The 20,344-nt window shown below is 36.6% G+C and overlaps 1 protein-coding gene across 1 annotated transcript in view; it reads right to left on the bottom strand.

Moving 5' to 3' along the window:
* The window catches only part of LOC127413812 (cilia- and flagella-associated protein 46), a 118,438-nt gene that overhangs the window by 4,630 nt on the left and 93,464 nt on the right, over positions 1-20,344 (bottom strand). The window contains exons 46-57 of the mRNA XM_051651226.1: positions 20,177-20,274; positions 18,986-19,056; positions 18,631-18,782; positions 18,400-18,503; positions 16,206-16,288; positions 12,394-12,546; positions 6,344-6,423; positions 6,073-6,133; positions 5,818-5,859; positions 3,611-3,713; positions 3,416-3,528; positions 69-123 (exon numbers count right to left, since the gene is read on the bottom strand). Coding sequence (XP_051507186.1) covers positions 69-123; positions 3,416-3,528; positions 3,611-3,713; positions 5,818-5,859; positions 6,073-6,133; positions 6,344-6,423; positions 12,394-12,546; positions 16,206-16,288; positions 18,400-18,503; positions 18,631-18,782; positions 18,986-19,056; positions 20,177-20,274 — 1,115 coding nt within the window. The remainder of the gene's footprint in view (positions 1-68; positions 124-3,415; positions 3,529-3,610; positions 3,714-5,817; positions 5,860-6,072; positions 6,134-6,343; positions 6,424-12,393; positions 12,547-16,205; positions 16,289-18,399; positions 18,504-18,630; positions 18,783-18,985; positions 19,057-20,176; positions 20,275-20,344) is intronic.

Raw genomic sequence — 20,344 nt, 5'->3', positions numbered from 1 at the left:
AAAAATGTCTACATTATAAACAGTATAAAAATATTTTTTTAGAGAGAGAGTTTGTATTAGTGTGTCACCTCTTTTCCAGGATGCTTTTGTGACCGCAGTCAAAGAGAAAAACCATCTGACATCCTGCAGAAATCAAAGCACAAAGAAAACATAATGCCATAAAAACATGCTTTAGTGAGTGATAAATCGTTCCTATTGCTTTGTATAAAGTGTAAAGTATAAAGTTGAATAATGGAGTTTCTTAAAATCAACCGTAAGCTGCTTTATTTACGGAATAATCTGATGTAGATGAAAACAGCCTGCGTCCTGCTAACAATCTGCATTAGTCATAAAACAAACGACTTCGGTGAGATTTCTGACAGAACGTTCATCTGTTACGACAGCCTGTTGTGTGCCGACTGGATTATATTCAGATCCCTGTCTATCAAACTGATCTCTGCCACGTGATTGGTTGATATTTTGTGGGTTTGTTTGAATTCGATAGATACAGAAGTTGATGACCGTGTGCAGAAACTCATTCCGGTTTCTTGTGTGAAAAGGCGGATGGATGGATAAATAATTAAATGCGTGGATGGATGTAAAGGATGAAAGATGGATGGATTTAAAGCTGACAATCAGTGACTAAACCCACACGCCAATAAAATGCATAGTCGGCCCCTGATGAATTTACCCCATCTCCCCTCAATTTACAGTGTCTGTTTAGTGCCGCGTGTCATGTGATAATGAGCAGAGCGAGACACTGAGACGAGACAGATGGACGGATCTCTGTGTCTCAGACATGAGAGGACACAAGGGGGGTTTGATCATGTCAAGATGTTCCATCAATTTGTAAATTCTAGATAATTCTAGTGGACATTGTAAGTGACAAAAATGACAGAGGTGTAACCTGAAACTTACTTTAATCATGCATGTATTTCTTTTTGTATAAGAACACAGGTAATAAGACAGTCTCATTGATGTGAGTGTGATTTAATGCTTGCAAATGCTCTCGAATGCCACCAGTAACTAATATTTTTAACAGCTTCTGCTGATATCTTTCTGAAAGGCACATTTAATTTTCCATAAGAATTATTTCCCTGTAATGCTGGAGATCAATAAATCATATTGATCTGAAGTCTAAGTATTTTAGAATTTGCACACATAAAAGAGTGATCACAGCAGCTGTTCAGAGTGTTTTTAAGTGGCGAGAGGTGAAAGATTGTGTGTTTCACCTCAAACCGACAGGAGAGTAAAAAAGTGAACTTGAAAGCAAAACATTTATAGCAGCGCTGATCAGAGAAATATCAGAAAGATGGCCTATTTATCGTTTTTGAATGACTAAGCACTTATGGTAAAACATGCTTTTTGGATATTAAATAAAAGGAAACAAGTGAAAGTAGGGATCAGCGGTGGGGCTTACAATTACAAATGTCAAAAACGATTTTGAGCTGTAATTTTGCTCTATACAGATGTAGTATCAAGTCATTTGAGTATTGGCATGAAGTCTGATAAATAATCTAGTTTATTCTGCAATAACATGGAAGTTAATTTAAATTATGAACCTAACAAAACAATGGTTGTTCAGAACGGATCAATAGCTTACTACTTAATGCGTACATCCATGTACAGTGGCAAGAATAAGTATGTGAACCCTTTGGAATTAGCTGGTTTTCTGCATTAATTGGTCATAAAATGTGATCTCATCCAATAACCTCAACCAAGCGTTTCCGGTAGCTGCAGATTAGACCTGCACAACGTTCAGAATGATTTTTGGACCATGATTCCTTACAGAACTGCTTCAGTTCAGCCATATTCTTAAGATGTCTGGTGTGAACAGCTCTCTTGAGGTCATTCCACAGCATCTCTATTGGGTTAAGGTCTGGGCTCTGACTGGGACACTCCTAAAGGTGGATTTTCTTTTTTTGAAGACATTCTGTAGTGGATTTACTTCGATGTTTAGGGTCATTGTCCTGCTGCATCACCCAACTTCTACTGAGCTTCAGCTGGTGCACAGCCACCCTGACATTATCCTGTATTTTTGATGGAAAGCAGCCGGTTCCTTCGTGATGTCCTGTCATAGACACCACGCCTGTTTAATGTTTTCCGTATAGTAGACTCATGAACAGAGATGTTAACCAGTTCCAGTGATTCCTTCAAGTTTTTAGCTGGCACTCTAGGTTTATTTTTTTACGTCATTGAGCATTCTGCGGTGTGCCATTTGAGTCATCTTGGCTGGACGGCCACTTCTAGTGAGAGTACCCACAGTACTAAATCATCTCCATTTATGGGCAATTTGTCTAACTGCAGACAGATGAATATCTGAGCTCTTCGAGATAAATGTATAACCCTTTCCAGCTTTATGCAAAGCAACAATTCTTGATCTTCTGAGATCTCTTTTTTGTGAAGCATGGTCCATGCCAGCAAATGCTTCTTGTGAATAGCAAACTCTAAATGTTTGAGTGCTTTTTACAAGGCAAAGTAGCTCTAACCCACACCTCCAATCTCGTTTAATTAATTAGATGTCAGGTTTGCCAACTCCTGACTCTAATTAGCTTTTGTTGAAGTCATTTGCCGAGGGTTTCACATACTTTTTCCAACCCACACTGTGAATATTTGAGTTATGTATTCAATATGTACAATAACAATACTATAGTTTGTGTGTTATTAGTTAAAACAGATTGTGTTTGTTCATTATTGTACCAGATTTTAAGACAAATTTATAATGCAGGTACTGTAATTCCAAAGGGTTCACATACTTTTGGTAATTTACAAACAGGTTGTCCGAGATGGTAAAATGGATCTTTTAAAAATCTAGTTTAATGCACTTATGTTAAGTTCGTAAAAATGTAATCTTTGTGTCCATGTTGGAAAAACATGAATCACATTCTCTGCCATAATATACAGTATATATATATATATATATATATATATTATTTTTTTATTTATTTATTTTTAATAAATGTGGTGTAACAATCAAATACAATGCATCTAAATGCTTTCCTTGCACATTAGGAAATAAGGAGTTTACACAACTTAATCATTAAGTAAAATAAGGTTTTAAACCTACTTTTGTTTTTTATATCATGAATATCAAGTCACAAATATCAAGAATTTTTCATAGGGTTACTCCATCTGACCTGACCAAATTGTGCCTTTTTATAAAAATGCTTTTTTTACTTTATACACAGTCAAGAGGGTCTAAAGGGCTCCTCTCTGTATTATGCTTTTTTTTTTCGTCACATGACTGAATTTTTTTCATTTGATTAACATATTTGTCACTACGTAATTTGCATACTTCCATTTGTATTAGTTCATAGTTTTGACGACTTTACTGTTACTCTAAAATGTGCTCCATACACATCCACAAAAGTCTGTGCTAAACCCCTAATATCCACTGATCCTAGAACAGCCCCTGAAATACACAGAGTGTGTGTACCGGACATGTTGAGGGTGGCCAGTTTGGAAGGAGGAACGCAGGAGAGGAAGTTCTTGGTCCCAGAGTAGATGAAAGAGCCACAGGAGATCAGCATCTGCTCGAGATCCGCAAGACTGAGAGAAGAATGTCAGTTTCACACATTAATAATTGTAAAAATATCTATTACACTCGAGTCAGGTGTGTGACACTTCTAACCTGTGTGTGCGCTCGTCACCCATGAATCCTTCCCACAGAGGTGTAAATTGTGTCTTGTATGTGTCGAGGATCCTCCTCATGATCTCCGCTGGGCTGCTCCACTCTGAACAAGAGATTAAAGGAACAGTCCACCCAAAAATGAAAACTCGTTCCAAACCTGCATGACTTACTTTCTTCCATAGAGCACAAAATATGATATATATATATAGTTTTGTCTCCATATGGTTCTTTGGAGATGAATAAAGTTCTTGATGTTTCGGTTTTTGTTTTTCAGATCAGTGTTCTGGGTTCTTTAAAGCAGCAGTACATGACGAAAAGTTGAAAAGTTGAGATCAGACTGTAAAACTCTAATTGGAACCTTTATTTTTAAGAGTGTACAACAAAGGCATACAGTGAACAGGGTCTGCCAAGCTCCAAAAGGACAGAAAAGTGTCTATAAATGTAGTCCATGTGATTGTGAAGTCTTCTGAAGTCATACAATAATATTGTGTGAGGAAAAGACCAGAATTCCAAGTCGTTATTGACTGAAAATCTTCCTCTCCACCAAAGCTCTCAGATCTCATCAAGACCCTTTGCAGAATATTTGACGTAACAGACATTTTTTCTTGTGTCTCATTAGCAAACACAATGTGAAGTTTCTCTTAAACTTTTCAGAGTGTTTATTTGCACCCTAGTGTAAATAGCATCTGCCACACAGTGTAGCTATTTGCACCCCAAACGTCTGATGGAACCACAGAAATATATGACAAAATAAACAATAGATGTCGCTGCAGTAGCGTGCGGTGTGAAGTTGTCCTACTATCCGCTTTTTGTCCCGCTCTTTTTCCCCATCCCATTTTCTGTTTCCACTCTTTTTCTTCTCCCCAATTTGGAATTCCCAATGCTCTCTAAGTCCTTGTGGAGGCGTAGTGACTCACCTCAATCCGGGTGGCGGAGGACGAATCTCAGTTGCCTCCGCGTCTGAGACCGTCAATCCGTGCATCTTATCACGTGGCTTGTTGAGCGCGTTACCACGGAGACGTAGCGCGTGTGGAGGCTTCACGCTATTCTCCACGATCCACGCACAACTCACCACACGCCCCACCGAGAGTGAGAACCACATTATAGTAGCCACAAGGAGGTTACCCCATGTGACTCTACCCTCCCTAGCAACCGGGCCAATTTGGTTGCTTAGGAGACCTGGCTGGAGTCACTCAGCACACCCTGGATTCAAACTCGTGACTCCAGGTGTGGTAGTCAGCGTCAATACTCGCTGAGTTACCCAGGCCCTCCTTTAATACTAGTTAAAATAATATATAAAAATGAACATAAATGTTGATTAAATCGCAGTGATTTTGTCATGGAGAATGTCAGGGAGTGCAGAGAAGGTTCTGATCAGGAGGCGGGGTCGCACTCGATCCCGCGGCTCGGCATCGCTTGTGTGTACATTGCATTAGTCTATTACTAATATTGTAGTAACCATGTTCTTTGGCAGAAACCATAGTTTTAATGCAATTAACCATGGTGTTACTACAGTAATATGGTGATAATATAGTAACCATGGTTAATTTTGTGGTTACTGTAAATTTACAAAAAAATACCATGGTGAAACCACAGTTACTGTAGTAAAACCAAGGTTATTTTTTCTAATGTAAGGTTAAGGTTAGGTTTAGGGGTACAGCTTAATGCAGTGTGTCTGTGGGACTCTAAATAAACACAATAAACACACTGCAGTGATGCCCATATACTGTATGTTAGTATTTAAATATGGGTGCAAATAGTATCTGACATTATTTGCACTGGGGTGTAAATACAGTAGCATCTGCCTAAACTTTTTCCCCCTGCTGCATTTTGTAAATCTCATTCATGTTTGTGTATTTATCCAAGAAGCCACGTGAAGATCCACCATGCCAAATCTGAAATCAATAATGAGAAAGAATGGTGTTTGGTGTGATTTCAAAAGAGCTAGTGCACAAGTTGAATGGACTACTTTTATGACACTTATATTATGCTTTTATGATGCTTTTTAGTCCTTTTTGAAGCATGGCAGCTTCCAGTTTCGTTAAAAGCAACAGCTCTGCCAAACATTACTTTTCGTGCTCCGGAGAAGAAAGATAAAATAACACAGAGTTGCCACAAAATGAGGGTGATTAAGTGATGACATAATGCAATTCAAGTTTGTTCAACTGAAGTCATATGCTTTTTCAAATTGCTGACATTCTACTCACCAGAATTTTTTCCATCATCGCCCTCCTGTTCATTTACAATATCTTGGAATCTGTTAAAGAATGCATTTCTCTAACAGAAAGACTCAAACTATGAAACACATTCTGTAAACTTTGCAAATGACTTTGATACAATAATAAGCTAACTATAAATCTACCATCATGCTGAAATGCTCCTTTGACATTTCACAAACCTTGCAGAGGTCAGCTTGTGTAAGTCCGTAAATTAATTTACTTTAATAATGTGAGAGAGGATACATCTGAACTTGTGTTTGTCCACTGGGATGGTGTGCGCGGGCAGAACTCGATTGACGGGTACCTGTTGAAAGGTCATGTTACTTTTTGCAAACTTGAAGGAAAGGCAAAAGCACAGTGTCATGGGAGAAAACACATTATATAATTTATAATTGGCAGAGAAAGGGCGGTTGAAAGGGAAAGATGGAGAAATTAAACATCTGAAGCATGTGAAGGCCACTAATGCAGTATTGTATCTCTATCTGCGGCCGCCAGACTCATTTAGCAAACTCACCACTTTGATGCTCCGACTTTGATCACCTTTCCCCTTCACTGCTCGGACACCTTTGGCTTCCTTTTTATTGTCACTTTCAACTGTCACCAACAGGAAAGAGTATTAAAACAGGAAATGAGTGTGCGTCTGGTGCGAGTGTGTAATAACACAGTGGCTCTTAGATGAACTCGCAAAGGCCAGTGACATTTAATATCAATAACTGTGTTCGCTTGCACTTCAATAATGTGAATTTAACGCGAACGAGACATTTGTTTGAGTAGAGCAAAAGTCGTAAACATATTACACTAAATAACTGGAGTTTTGCAGTAAACACAATCACATTAAAATGTGAACTGCTTTGATTGCACTCATTAATGGAAGAAAAATGGCAACAAGTAAACAATTTAATCAAAATTATTCAGGTTATAACAGAATCACTAAGTAGTAAAGTGACCATGTCATTAAAAAAGTTCCTGATGTGGATCTGTGATCAAAGGAATGTAGAGAGAACAGGCTCATGATTTAAAAAAAATAAAAATATATATATATATATATATATATATATATATATATATATATATATATATATATATATATATATATATATATACTTTTTTTTTTTTTTTTTCAGCAGTAAATAATAATAATAATAATAGAAAAACTTATCAGGTATACCCAAATCAGGGTAGTAATGATGCCTACCATGTGGTGTGGGCACAAATAATTAAACAAAATTAAATTAAAAAATAAAATATTAAAATTAAAATTAAATAAAAAATTAAAATGTTATTAAAATTGAAATATATATAAAAAAAATCAATTAAATTTAAATATAGTATATGACAAAAATATGATCAAAAATGCGAGTAAAATAAACTTTGCTGAAAGCATGAATTAGATTACAGTATTTGCTCATTGTATGCTCTAATTTGTGTTTTTATGCAAAATAAGGTGCAAAAAAAGGCTCCTTTAGTACTTATTGCTTGGCTCTTTATTTTCATGTTTAACGAAATTATACAAATGACCATCGTCCCGGATTAAATAATTTTTTTTGTCCATGTTTTCTCTTTGAGAACTGTTGCTGCAGCCCGTACAGCCGCTGATGTGACGTGTATATTCACATGAACACACTACAGAGTGTGTGGACAAATATTTTACACCCCGAAAAAAATGAATAGTGTAGACTGGGGAAAAAAAGTGCTCTCATTTGCATTTGACATTTTAATGCTGAGGTCCAGAGAAATGGACATAATTATTCAGAGAGAAACATACATGCTAAAGGTTGAATTTAACATTTAACTCCTTAAATATTAAAACCCTCTTCTTAAACATTCACCACCTAAAATATATCACCCTTAATTGAAGAGCAACATTAGTGTCATATACAGTTTGAACTGGACAGGAAATGCAGAAAGTAATTAAGCAATAGCTGAGGTGTGTCATTTTGTTTATTTTTCTCACTCGAATTTTTGAGGTGGCACTGCCTACTTTGCCGCCTCGGAGAAACTGCCACTGCTCACTGTGGAAAACTGATTTGGAGAGCTCTCGTATGTGTAACGAAACACAAACCTTGTGTTACTTAATGATTTTTTAACTTAAAATAAGGTTTAAAAAGTAACTAAAACTTGTCATTACAACAATAACCACAAGAATCTAATTTATTTATCTTTCAACCTTGTAATGCAATAAAATGAATTACACACCCTTTCTGTTGACCGAAAAAAAAAAATAAGGCTTATCTCTTTTTAGCTTTGATCCTGAAGAAAACCACTAGTTTAAAAAGAAATGTTAAAAAATAAAGGGGCCTGGGTAGCTCAGCGAGTATTGACGCTGACTATCACACCTGGAGTCGCGAGTTGGAATCCAGGGCGTGCTGAGTGACTCCAGCCAGGTCTCCTAAGCAACCAAATTGGCCCGGTTGCTAGGGAGGGTAGAGTCACATGGGGTAACCTCCTCATGGTCGCTATAATGTGGTTCTCGCTCTCGGTGGGGCGCGTAGTGAGTTGTGCGTGGATGCCGTGGAGAACAGCGTGAAACCTCCACATGTGCTACATCTCCGCAGTAACACGCTCAACAAGCCACGTGATAAGATGCGCGGATTGACGGTCTCAGACGCAGAGGCAACTGAGATTCATCCTCCACCACCCAGATTGAGTCATTACGCCACCACGAGGACTTAGAGCGCATTGGGAATTGGGCATTGGGGAAGTTATTATTATTATTATTATTATTTTTTAATTAAAAAATTAAAAATAATAATTCATCCCAAATCCGATGCTCAGTCCAAACACGCCTACGCAAATATTTAAAATATTTTTGGGGGGATATATTTAAAATTAAGAATCCATTTATTGAAAAATACATTATTATATATAGACTACTGTATACTATGCTTGCTATGATTTCTATCCTGAGAATTCTCCCACATGGGAAAAAAATACAGAAAGAAATAATAGATTTGTTTTGCTTATTTTGGGTGAAGCCTATTATTTTTCAAACAGGTGAAGCATATTAAACCGTGTAGCGTAAGTTGCTATGGCGATGAACACCGGTAAAAACTGACCTACCTTCTTGAGTCTGAAAAACTAGAGTTTGCTCAAACTAAACTCAAACCTATGGGTAGCTAGCCACAGAAACCTGCTTTGTGCAACAAAAGAGACTTTGAATATAATGCACGAGTCAAGTGGTCGATTTTAATGTTGCTTTATGCCATTTTTGGATTAACGACCATGAATAACACTAATGGTATCAGATTTGGATCACTCTTGACAGACCGATACCTGATCAATTTCAAAATGTATAGAAATGATAATACGTGATAATACATAAAAATAAATACATAAAAAATTACAGAACTTTTCCAGTACAAATGGCATTATTTCCTGAGAATGACCTACTTACAGCATGTGGTCTTTGTCAAAAGATAAAAGCAAGTGGAGGACAAATGTTGCTATTTTTCAAAGCCTGCAGCCTTTAATAACGTTTTAACAGTATGAATAAAATGCAATTTAAGACCCAGACAAAGCACAAGACTTGAATCACCTTGCCCAAAGGCATAGCACTTGAGTATCAGCCGTCACTGGGGATAAAAAACAACGACCTTCTGGGTCTCAAACCAAGAGGCTATTGCCGCCCCACATTTGCAACGTGACCTATTTATTTGTTTGTGAGGGTATTTTCAGCCCTGTTTCCATTTTGGACATTGTAAATGAGAGGTGCACGATAAAGACATGATGATTAGTGTCAATTTTGTCTGAATTTTGAAGATGAGCAGCTTTGCGAGGGGACTGTCACGTTCTGAGTTTTTTGTTTGGCTGTCAGATAGTCCAGGAGAAGATAAATGTGTCTCCTGAGCTTCACCTCAGCCCATCAATCATGTTGATATGAAGACCCTCAGTTCAACATCTCCCATGACATGTTTTATAGTCTTATCTCAACCTCCCTGATAGATGTCATTACAGTTTCAACTCTCTACTCTTTTCATTGTTGAATATAAACTGTGGCGGATCTTGGCACAGTTTAGGCAGTTGCAGCGGCTTCTGGTACACCCCGACGAGCTGTGGGATTAGGAAGCAGATTACTAAAGGTAGCTACTAACTTAGCTACTTAGCGTGACAGTAGTTAATCTATTTTAACAACAGTGTAGCTTTTCCAGGAATGAGCTACTTTTTCCAATGAGTAATAGTGTAACATGACAAAACAATCATTGCTTTTTGCATTGTCCTGCGCACGCAGCACGAGCAAACCAAAACATTAATCAGGCTCATAAAGGCTTCTCGATCTCTCAAACTATCTCATAATATATGCAGTTAAAGGGCTAATAATATGTCAAATCTTTACATATAAAATATAAATTCATGAAATCTAGAACTTTCCCTGTGAAGAGCACTGTAATCAGAGATGTCACTTTACACACAGCTGATTGGTTCAGTATCAGTTTGCGATCTGAAACCCAGAACAAAACCTGACCCAGAGCAGGTAAGCCGTGTAGCGTAAGTTGCTATGGTGATGAACACCGGCAAAAACCGACCTACCTTCTTGAGTCCGAAAAACTAGAGTTTGCTCAAACTAAACTCAAACTTACCTGGGTAGCTAGCCACAGAAACCTGCTTTGTGCAACAGGCCTCAGATGGGATTTTTGTTGCGAGCGACTGCTTGTTTCGTCACATTTTGCCATGAGAAGACATTTACTGCGTGCATATCCAGCCAAAGCACTGCAAACCTCTTTTGCAATATTACAGACATTGGCTTTATCATCACAAAGAGATGCGCTAAGATGCGATAACACACAACGGCTGTGAGCCACTACAATGCAATCAGGTCTTGAATGTCTCACACGAATACGGGACGCTTGAGCATTTTGAGTGCTTCAATACAGGACAGGGGTCCTCCTTAGCATGCTTTAATTTGGTACGTTTCACTGCATGCTAAAATACAGGACAATAGGCGGCCCCATATTGTGAACAATACAAGCAAAGCAACTGCAGATCTGACCACAAATAACTTGCAGTTTGAACAGTCTGTCTAAAAAAAATCGGATTCGGGAATTATTGCATTTTTTTCCCCCTGCAGAGTGAACAAAGTCAAAACATACTGTTAAAAACAAAGCTCAACATCATTTTCAAGATTTAAATGTTTTGCTTGAAAAGTGTACATGTGCTATCTTTTGACACTTGCTTTGATATTTTGTTATCTAATAATTGACATTCAGATGTCACATTTTTAAATGTGTCCAAATACTTTTTGGGGTCACTGCATTTCCTGTACTGAAAGTTTGATTTGTCAGTAAGGGGGTGAAATAAGTGTGTCAAGTGTTTCTTGTCATATTCCTCACCTCTAAACGTTATTTATCCAGTAAACCCAAAATCCAGTAAATGCCATCTGAAAATGTCAATGCTTGACGGGTAGGAGCGTTAAGTAAAGCCTTCGAGTGTTGGAGCATTTAGCTTTTAATTTGACAATTTACATGCAAAAGCCAAGCATGAGGTGTAAATGAATAAATTAATTACAGAAATAAAAATGTAAAACATGTCCCAAAAGCGACAGTACATTTGAATTTTAAAGAGATTACGAGGCTGTAAATCCTCAAGTATTTCCTGTTAGAAACATGAACATGTTATTTTTGTTAAGGTGTTTTGTCAGTGAGGTGTTGGGGTGAAAACAGATTAACAAGGTTCATACAGAAAAACCTCTGGATGCATTTAGACTTCCCTAAAATAAATTCTGTCGAACTCCACCCTGAGCAATGACACAGGAAGTTCATTTATGTCTTTATCTTCACATTCGGGCGTTACAAACTTCTTAAAGCTATTTAGTGTACACTAAACAGTGATGTGCAGAATTCTATATATGAACTTCACAGCAAATAAATATATAGACTCACAACTTTGTGAACACACAGACACACCTGTGAGAATACATTGAATGCTGTTTTTGACTGTGTACAATTCCCAAGATTCCCTGGAACATTTCAAGATCAGTTAAGGATATGTACTTTGCATTGTAACCCTATTGTATCCCAAAATGTCCCACATGATGTTTGATTCACGAGTCTGTTTTTCAACGTTTTTGTGCACATGAATCTGTATCCGAGAACATTCAGTATACACAGAACTCCAGACATCATGAGCTGAAGAAAATCAGACGTGATCTAGGAGCTTTATACAGCTTTATACAGCTTTATACCGTTCGTGCCATTGAAGAGATGGTAAATCTATCCCTCACAGCCTCGTTGTCATTCACATTAAAAATCAAAGATGGCGCTAGTGTGAATAAGGTCTATTGGTGCTAAAAAAAAAGCTTCCTGTCTTCGCTTGCAAGTTAAAAAGAGAATAAGAAATATGAAATTGCAAAATGGGTCCGTTCTTTCTGACTAAAATCACTTGAATGCACATCACATCGTATTTACGATTTTACGACCTCATTGGTACGACTTGAACGCCGCAATAATTTGGAGGACTTTTTTATGTTTTTGTTTTGTGTCAGTCATCAGAACAGTTTCACTCATATTTAGTATCCAGCAGTGGTTAACTGCATCAGAAGATGTGTGTGTGTGTGGTACAAACTCTCACCTGCTTCATCCATCTGCAGACGTGCATGAAGAACCTGCAGAGAGAAATCTCGCGACACTGAGGTGATACCATTCGCCTGGAGAACAGACAACGCTTCTAACGGAAGCTCCAACAGCAACCTGTCAGCTAAAATCACCACACACACACCAGCATCTGGAAAACACACACACACACAATCAATACAGTCACATGTCAATTTCTTTCACCCCAGTGTTGCTATGGTAAACGCATGTGTATTTGTTTGTGGGTATTTGGCCTACATATTTTTAATTCACACATTTTCCTGAGACGAGCAGACACACTCAAAGCCATGCAGAGTTACGAGACGTAAATTGGAAAACTGATCAATATTTCATTCTTTACAGTGGCTCAGATATCACGTCTGATCTCCATATCAAACATGATTTCTGTGTACATTTCAATATAAACACACGCTGATCCGCTCTCTTTCAAAGCACAGAGAAACAGTTTGCAGAGATGAAACATGCAGCTATTGGAGCTGTATTGACCTTTTGACACATGAATTTCCAAGACTTTTCCAGTTGTTTGTGATTACTGGATTAACGTAACTGTGTTTCTTCAACTTCGGGCACTTTTAGCACTGTAGACTTCTAGAAAGTAAATTCTCATCAAAACATTTTTTCACACTCTCACTAGTTTATTTAATCTACTAACAATGTCCAACAGTGTGTGTTCATGCATCACAGGAGATTTATGTCATTCAAGTCATGAACATTCCCACCACAGTGTCATTTCCAGCACATCTCAAATTCTGTATTGTGTATAACAGAATTCTGTGCTATAAATGATGCTGATGGAAATTACATTGTGACTACGCACACCCAGCCCCCAATCAGGCTAATCAGCCGAGGAGAGGGAGAAGTACAATGGGATGTGGCAGTTCGGGAGAGAGAGAGCCACACGCAGCTGCCGTGTGTGTGTTTGTGTTGTGCCTTTTTGTTTCATTAAATATTATTTTGACCGTTCAGCCAGTTCCCGCCTCCTCCTTTCCCATTTTAACCTTGTTAATTTGGTGCCGAAGCCCGGGAAGGAGGAGGGATGCGCTGTCACGGAGTCCTCGCCACCGCCATCCACCCAAAGGAGGAGCCACGGCCATCCGCCGGGGGACAGAGGAGTTGCTGCCAGCCGCCTGGATGTGGAGGAACGGCCGCCATCCGCGAGGGGAGGAGGGGCTTGCTGCCAGCTGCCTGGAGCGGTGGAGCCGCTGCCAGAGGCAGAGGGGCTTCCTACCGGCCGCCAAAACATGGAGGGGCGTTCCATCCACCAGGGGTCGGAGGACTTGCTCCGGTCCGCCCGGGGAGGAGCGCCTGTCGTCCACCAGAGGGTGGAGGAGTGATCGAGGACCAGGCGACAGTGTGTCTGGGAACCGGCGAGCAATTTTTTTTCTCTCTCTCCTTTCTCTCTCTCACTGTTGCTCTGCCTTGCCCTTTCCCTCTCCTCTTTTTTTTTTTGTTTAGTTCTTCCCTCCCCAACCCTAGAGAGGTGGGGAAGAGCCTGGTGTACATCATGCAAGGGGTTCCCCGGCCTGAGGCAAAGGAGGGAGGAGTGTGACGAGGAGGAGGGTGGGGCCGGCCGTGACTACGCACACTCAGCCCCCAATCAGGCTAATCAGCCGAGGAGAGGGAGAAGTACAACGGGATGTGGCAGTTCGGGAGAGAGAGAGCCACACGCAGCTGCCGTGTATGTGTTTGTGTTGTGTGTCTTTTTGTTTCATTAAATATTATTTTGACCGTTCAGCCGGTTCCCACCTCCTCCTTTCCCATTTTAACCTTGTTACAAGACATTTATAACACTTTTTAAATAAAATGGTCAATTCCTTTGTCTTGCCTAGGCTATAGCTAATATTTTATGCATCCCAAATACACACATTTAAATAATTTTTTCACACTTTTTGCATAATTGTGGCAAAATTACAGCTGGATTGATTAAAATCTTCTGCTCAACAGTGATATTTCCTTGTCTCATATTTCATCTCAAGCATGCTCTTCACTGACACTTCTGTCCACTTGGTTAACAAGTACACTAACTTTAGAAAACGCCTTATTAGAGGCTAAATTGTTTGGTGTGGTGGAAATGATGCCAAAACTGTGGGACAATTTTTGAAAAAATGGATAGAAATAATTTTCACACAAATATCGAAATGGTTTATGTTTATTTTTTACTCTATGTTTAGATTATATTGTTTTAAACATGTAATAATTTGTATTTTTCTGATGGATATTCACAGTTTAATATTAAAGGTCTGGGACAGTAAAAAACAAAAACAAACAACAACTGTTAAATCTGTACATAAAAGAGATTTGAAAAGCACCAAAAATTTATGATGAAGTCCTGGTAAAAGGTTAGGGTAACAATTTCTATTAAGCCCATAATTATAATGCATTATAAAAGCATTATAAATGCATTATACATATGTAATAATCTGATAATGCACTTTATGATATGCTATAACTTCTCAAATAATTATTACCACAATTATAATACATTATAATACTTACCTATTCTTAGTTATACCTTAAATATAATGCATTATAACATGACTACCATTAAATTATTAATGTTGGCCATGTTATAACTTGATTATATTAAAACTTATTTGCAGAAGGTATAATGTATTATTTGTATTATATAGGCCTATATTAGATATGCTTTAAGTAAAGCAACAAAAGCAATGTCTTCTTTAAAACATCCATAAGATATTTTCATAAGGTCATAAGACATTAAAAGTCAAGCTTGTAAAATATGTTCAGATATTTGCAGGCTTTATTATATAGTTTCATTAGGCCTATGTTCCACTTAAATTGCACCTGTTTGGCAAAATTACATGGGAAATCTCTTAATGTCTCAAAACGCATTGTACTCTGTGCATTTTTAAATGACTTCCATTATATAGGTTTGACTTGTAATATATTGTATGATAAGTTTACTATGTTATGACTGTTTATAAGACATTGCTTTTGTAACTTTATTTAAAGCAGACCAAGACCCCTTATAATGGTAAATGATCACATCATAAAGGCTTATGACTGTTTACATTATACTGCTATTGCATGACAGCACTTATATGACACCTAATATATTACATTACAACTTCTACAGATAAAACTGGATGTTGATTGTGTTATAATGCATTATACTCTTTAAGCTATAACTATGAATAGGCTCAGTATTATAATGTGTTATAACTATAGTTACAATTATTTATAAGAAGTTAATAACATATTATACTGTGTATAATGAGTCATTGTGAATGCATTATAAATATGAGCTACATAGAAAGTGTTACCACAGTGAGTTGTAATGTGGCCTTTATATAACACATAAATAACACTTAATAACAGTTTCCTATGAGACACACATGAAAACATTAAATCTGTCTCAGGTTATGTCAGGCAACTCGTGTTTTATTTATTTTTCTTACTGGAGATATTTGCACACAAGAAAGTATATTTGATTCAACCTATAGATTGTATCAGTGTTCCAGAGATTAAATGAAAGTGCACCGCAGAAATCCATAAATGAATTTCTAAAAATCCTTATTCAGTTGCAGCAAACAACTGTGGTTGGTCCAATTTAAATCTGAATGCCGAAACTAAATTTTACTAGCTATTGAGGTGAAAATATCCAGTAAAGTGTTTTTATAAGCTAGGTATGCTAATTGCCATTCTTCCCACTTATCCTGTTTGTATAGATGGAGAAAGCCAGCGTTCAGTGTTTGTGTGTGTCCCGAGCTGGTGTGTAACAGTGTGTGTGTGTGTGTGTGTGTGTGTGTGTGTGTGTATGGTCTGTACCGGGCAGAGGTTTATTAGCAGTTTTATCGTCCTTGTCTTTGGCACGAGCTGATGAGGAGGTGGAGATGGACGGAGTGCGCGAGCTGATGAGAGACAAGACAAGAGGAAATGAGACTGACACACACGCAAAAAAAAAAAAAAAAAAAGACTTGGAATATAGTGCATGAGTCATAAGGACTACTTTTATGAAATTTGTATCTTTTCATAGTGTTTTTTTGTCCTTTTTAGACCTCAATCTCATGGCCACTGCATGCTTCCAATGTATGGAAAAGAGCAGCGTGAATAGTAGCACGAATAGCTGCATGATTATGACAAAAATAGTCATATTTTCAATGATTTCTCTTTATATAGCAGCTGCGATTAACTTTAATAGAATTTACGTTAAATAATTATTTTGTCTGGGGAATATTCATGCCACATTTTTAATGTATACAACACATCCAAAAAAAGATGAGAACTGCTTCTGAATTACTTTATTGTTCCTTTATGCATCAGTGTGTCAAGTTCACACTGGCCCTCTTAGCAGCATGAAACACCAAGTTAATTTACTGCTACAACACTCACATGACAGGTACACTGGTTTCTATTCTATTCTGTACTTGGCTACTCTTTTACTCAATGCAATTCTATTCTAGGCTCTTCTTTTATTCAATGCTATTCAATTCTGTTTTCTATTCTAGTGTACACTTATTCAGTGCACTTCTAATCTATTCTATTATCATCTATTCTATGCCAGTCTTTTAGCCAATACAATTCTGTTCAATTCTACTCTAGGATACTCTTTTATTCACCTATTTTCAATTCTATCCTATTCTATACTTTTTTTATTCTAAGTTTTTTATGAAATGCTATTCTATTTTTAATTCTAGGGTACACTTTTATTCAATGCAATTCGAATCTATTCTATTCTAAGCTAGTCTTTTATTCAATGCAATTCTATTCTAGGCTCTTTTATTCAATACTATTCAATTCTGTTTACTATTCTAGTGTACACTTTTATTCAATGCACTTCTAATCTATTCTATTATCGTCTATTCTATGCTAGTCTTTTAGCCAATGCAATTCTGTTCAATTCTACTCTAGGATACTCTTTTATTCACCTATTTTCAATTCTATCCTATTCTATACTTTTTTTACTATAACTATAAGTTTTTTATTAAATGCTATTCTATTTTTAATTCTAAGGTACACTTTTATTCAATGCAATTCGAATCTATTTTATTCTAAGCTAGTCTTTTATTCAATGCAATTCTATTCTGTTTTAGGCTAGTCTTTTAATGCTACTGTTCTGTTTTCTATTCTAAGCTAGTCTTTTATTCAATGCAATTCTACTCTTTTCTGTTCTATTCTAGGCTACTCTTATATAATGCTAAGCTACTCTTCTTATTCTTTTCTGTTTTCTATTTTAGGGTACTCTTTTATTTAATGCAATTCTATTCTATTTCATTCTATTCTATTTTAAGTTTGTTTTTTATTAAATGCAATTCTATTCTGTTATGTTCTAGGCTACTCTTACATCATGCTATTCTTTTCTGTTTTCTATTCTAGGGCACAATTTTACTCAATGTAATTCTAATTTATTCTGTTTTGTTCTGTTCTAAGATAGTCATTTATTCAATGAAACTATAATATTCTATTCTAGGCTACTCTTATAATGCTATTCTATTCAGTTTTCTATTCAAGGGTACTGTTTTATTTAATAAAATGCTAATCTATTCTATTCTTTAATATGCAAATTCTATTATATTCTAATTTATTATGTTTTCTAATTCTAAAGCACTCTTATTTAATGCAATTCTAAGCTATTCTATTATTCTCTTTTCTATGCTAGTCTTTTAGTCAATGCAATTCTATTCAATTCTACTCTAGGTTACTCTTTTATTTGCTTCTATTCTATTTTTATTCTATTCTTTTCTCAGTCTCTCTTATAAACGCTGACAAATATTAAGTTAATTGTTTTAGCTGTAATAGTAATTTCGATTATTTATTTGATTAATTGTGCAGCCCTAAGTGTGAACAATCTGCTTTAGTGTTACTTAGAAGATAAAAAGTCATATGGGTTTGAAACATCATGAAGATGAATAAATGATGGAATAATTTTCATGTTTGAATGCATACCTTTAAATGAGGGCTAAAATTAAATTAAACATGTGCCAATATGTCAGTGCATGTGTGTGTGTGTGTGTTATTGTACCTAAAGCATGAAAAGTCAAGCTGTGAGAGAACAGGATGCAGGTAATTCTCCATTTGCTCAACCAGAGTTCTGAAAACAGAGTCCAGCTCTTCATCTTTACATTCCTTTATAGAGAAATAAAGAGAGAAAAAGTTGTGCTTCTGTCAATTATTCACACCGACAAACTTTATAGATTTCTATCCACTTGCTTTATTTCTCATTAAAGTATCTGAAGGTAACGCTGTGTTTTACCGCCTGTTTGCAGATCTCACTGTCACGGTGGCGCGACTCTTTCAGGCGTGTCTTTGCGTTCAGACGTTTGAAATCTTGCAGGTGTTTGTGGAGCTGCAGAAGATCTGAGTGTTGAACATAGCTCTTGACCACTTTAGAGCAGATCAGACCATCTACAGACACAAACATCCGCCAGTCTTAACAGTCTTTAAAACAGGCTTCATTTTCATTAAACAAATGACAGTTTCTTCATTTTCTCACTTGATTTTGCAGTGACCTGTGGATGTCTTCATGAAATTCACTGTTAAACTAAATCTGTGTCTGTAAAGAAACCGAAGAGCTAAAAGGAGTTTAACAGTAATGGTGAGTTTGTTACCTGTGGAGCTCTTCCCTCTCTGAGTCTCTGCCGCTTTCACCTGCTCATATATACCTGCATACAGCACACAACTACACAAACACAAACACAACATACAAACGCATAATTATGCACAGCAACTGCTCTTCTGTAGTCCATTCATGTGTGTGCGTAGGCAGAATGAGTACATTTAGTCACGTCAGAGAGCATGATTAGAGTCTTTAATGTCACTAGAGAACAGACTGAATGACCGATGACCTCATGACCTCACAGACACAGGAGATGGGACAGTGGTGTGAAGAGGGTGTGAAATAAATCAGAACGCTTCAAGCCACGGAGTTTTAAAGTGAAACATATATTCCTGTAAACTTCTATAAAGTTCTGATGTAATACAACAAATCTGATTCATTTTATTTTTAATTTCTCTGAGTTTATTACAGAGTGAGAATAGAATAGAATAAAATATAATAAAACAAGACAATAATAAGAAAATATCAGAATAGAATTGAATAAAAAGAGTAAAACAGAATAACAAAAAGAATAGCATAGAATAGAATACAATAGTCAAACAGTGGAATAGAAAAAACAAATAGAATTGAGTAGAATAAAACAAAACAAAAAATAGAATAGAGTACAATAACAAACAGATTAGAATACAATTGAATAAGAGTATTAGCAGAGAATAGAGTACAGTAGAATAGTGAAATAAAACAAAAATAATAGTATGGAATAGAACAGAATTAAACAACAAAATAAAAGTAAAAAAATTATATAACAGAAAATAGAACAGAAAAGATCACATTAGAATACAGCAGAATAGACTAAAAAGAATAGCATAGACTACAATAGAATTACAATAGAATACAATAAAATAGTGGAATTAGATTAGATCAGATTAGAATATATCTGAATAAAAAGAGCAGAATAAAGTAGAGTGAAATAAAACAAAGGATCAGAGTAGAGTACAATAAAATATAAAACACATTAGAATAGAATTAAATAAAAAGAATAGCATAGAGTTGATTAGAACTAAAAATAAAACAGAAGAGTGGAATAGAACAAAAAGAATAGAATAGAATAAAACAAGAGAAAAGAATGTAGTACAAAAGAACAGAACAAATTCGAATACAAATGAATAAGAGTCACCAAGAATAGAATGGAATTAAACAGAATAGAATAACATATGATAGAATAGAATAGAAATCAGCCCACCCTTCATTTGAGTGTTGTAGCAGCAGGATCTTGAAGTTAGATGGTATTTCTCCCAGAATTCTCAGGTGATTTGGGTTTATGGTCAGGTGACCGCAGGCCTGAAAGCGCGCGAGCACACACACACACACGCACATGCACATGCACGCACGCACGCACACGCGCACACGC

Source organism: Myxocyprinus asiaticus, chromosome 23 (genome assembly GCF_019703515.2).
Source record: "Myxocyprinus asiaticus isolate MX2 ecotype Aquarium Trade chromosome 23, UBuf_Myxa_2, whole genome shotgun sequence".
Taxonomy (NCBI): domain Eukaryota; kingdom Metazoa; phylum Chordata; class Actinopteri; order Cypriniformes; family Catostomidae; genus Myxocyprinus; species Myxocyprinus asiaticus.
Note: the sequence above shows the minus strand (reverse complement) of the source record. Positions and strands in the feature narration are given on the sequence as shown.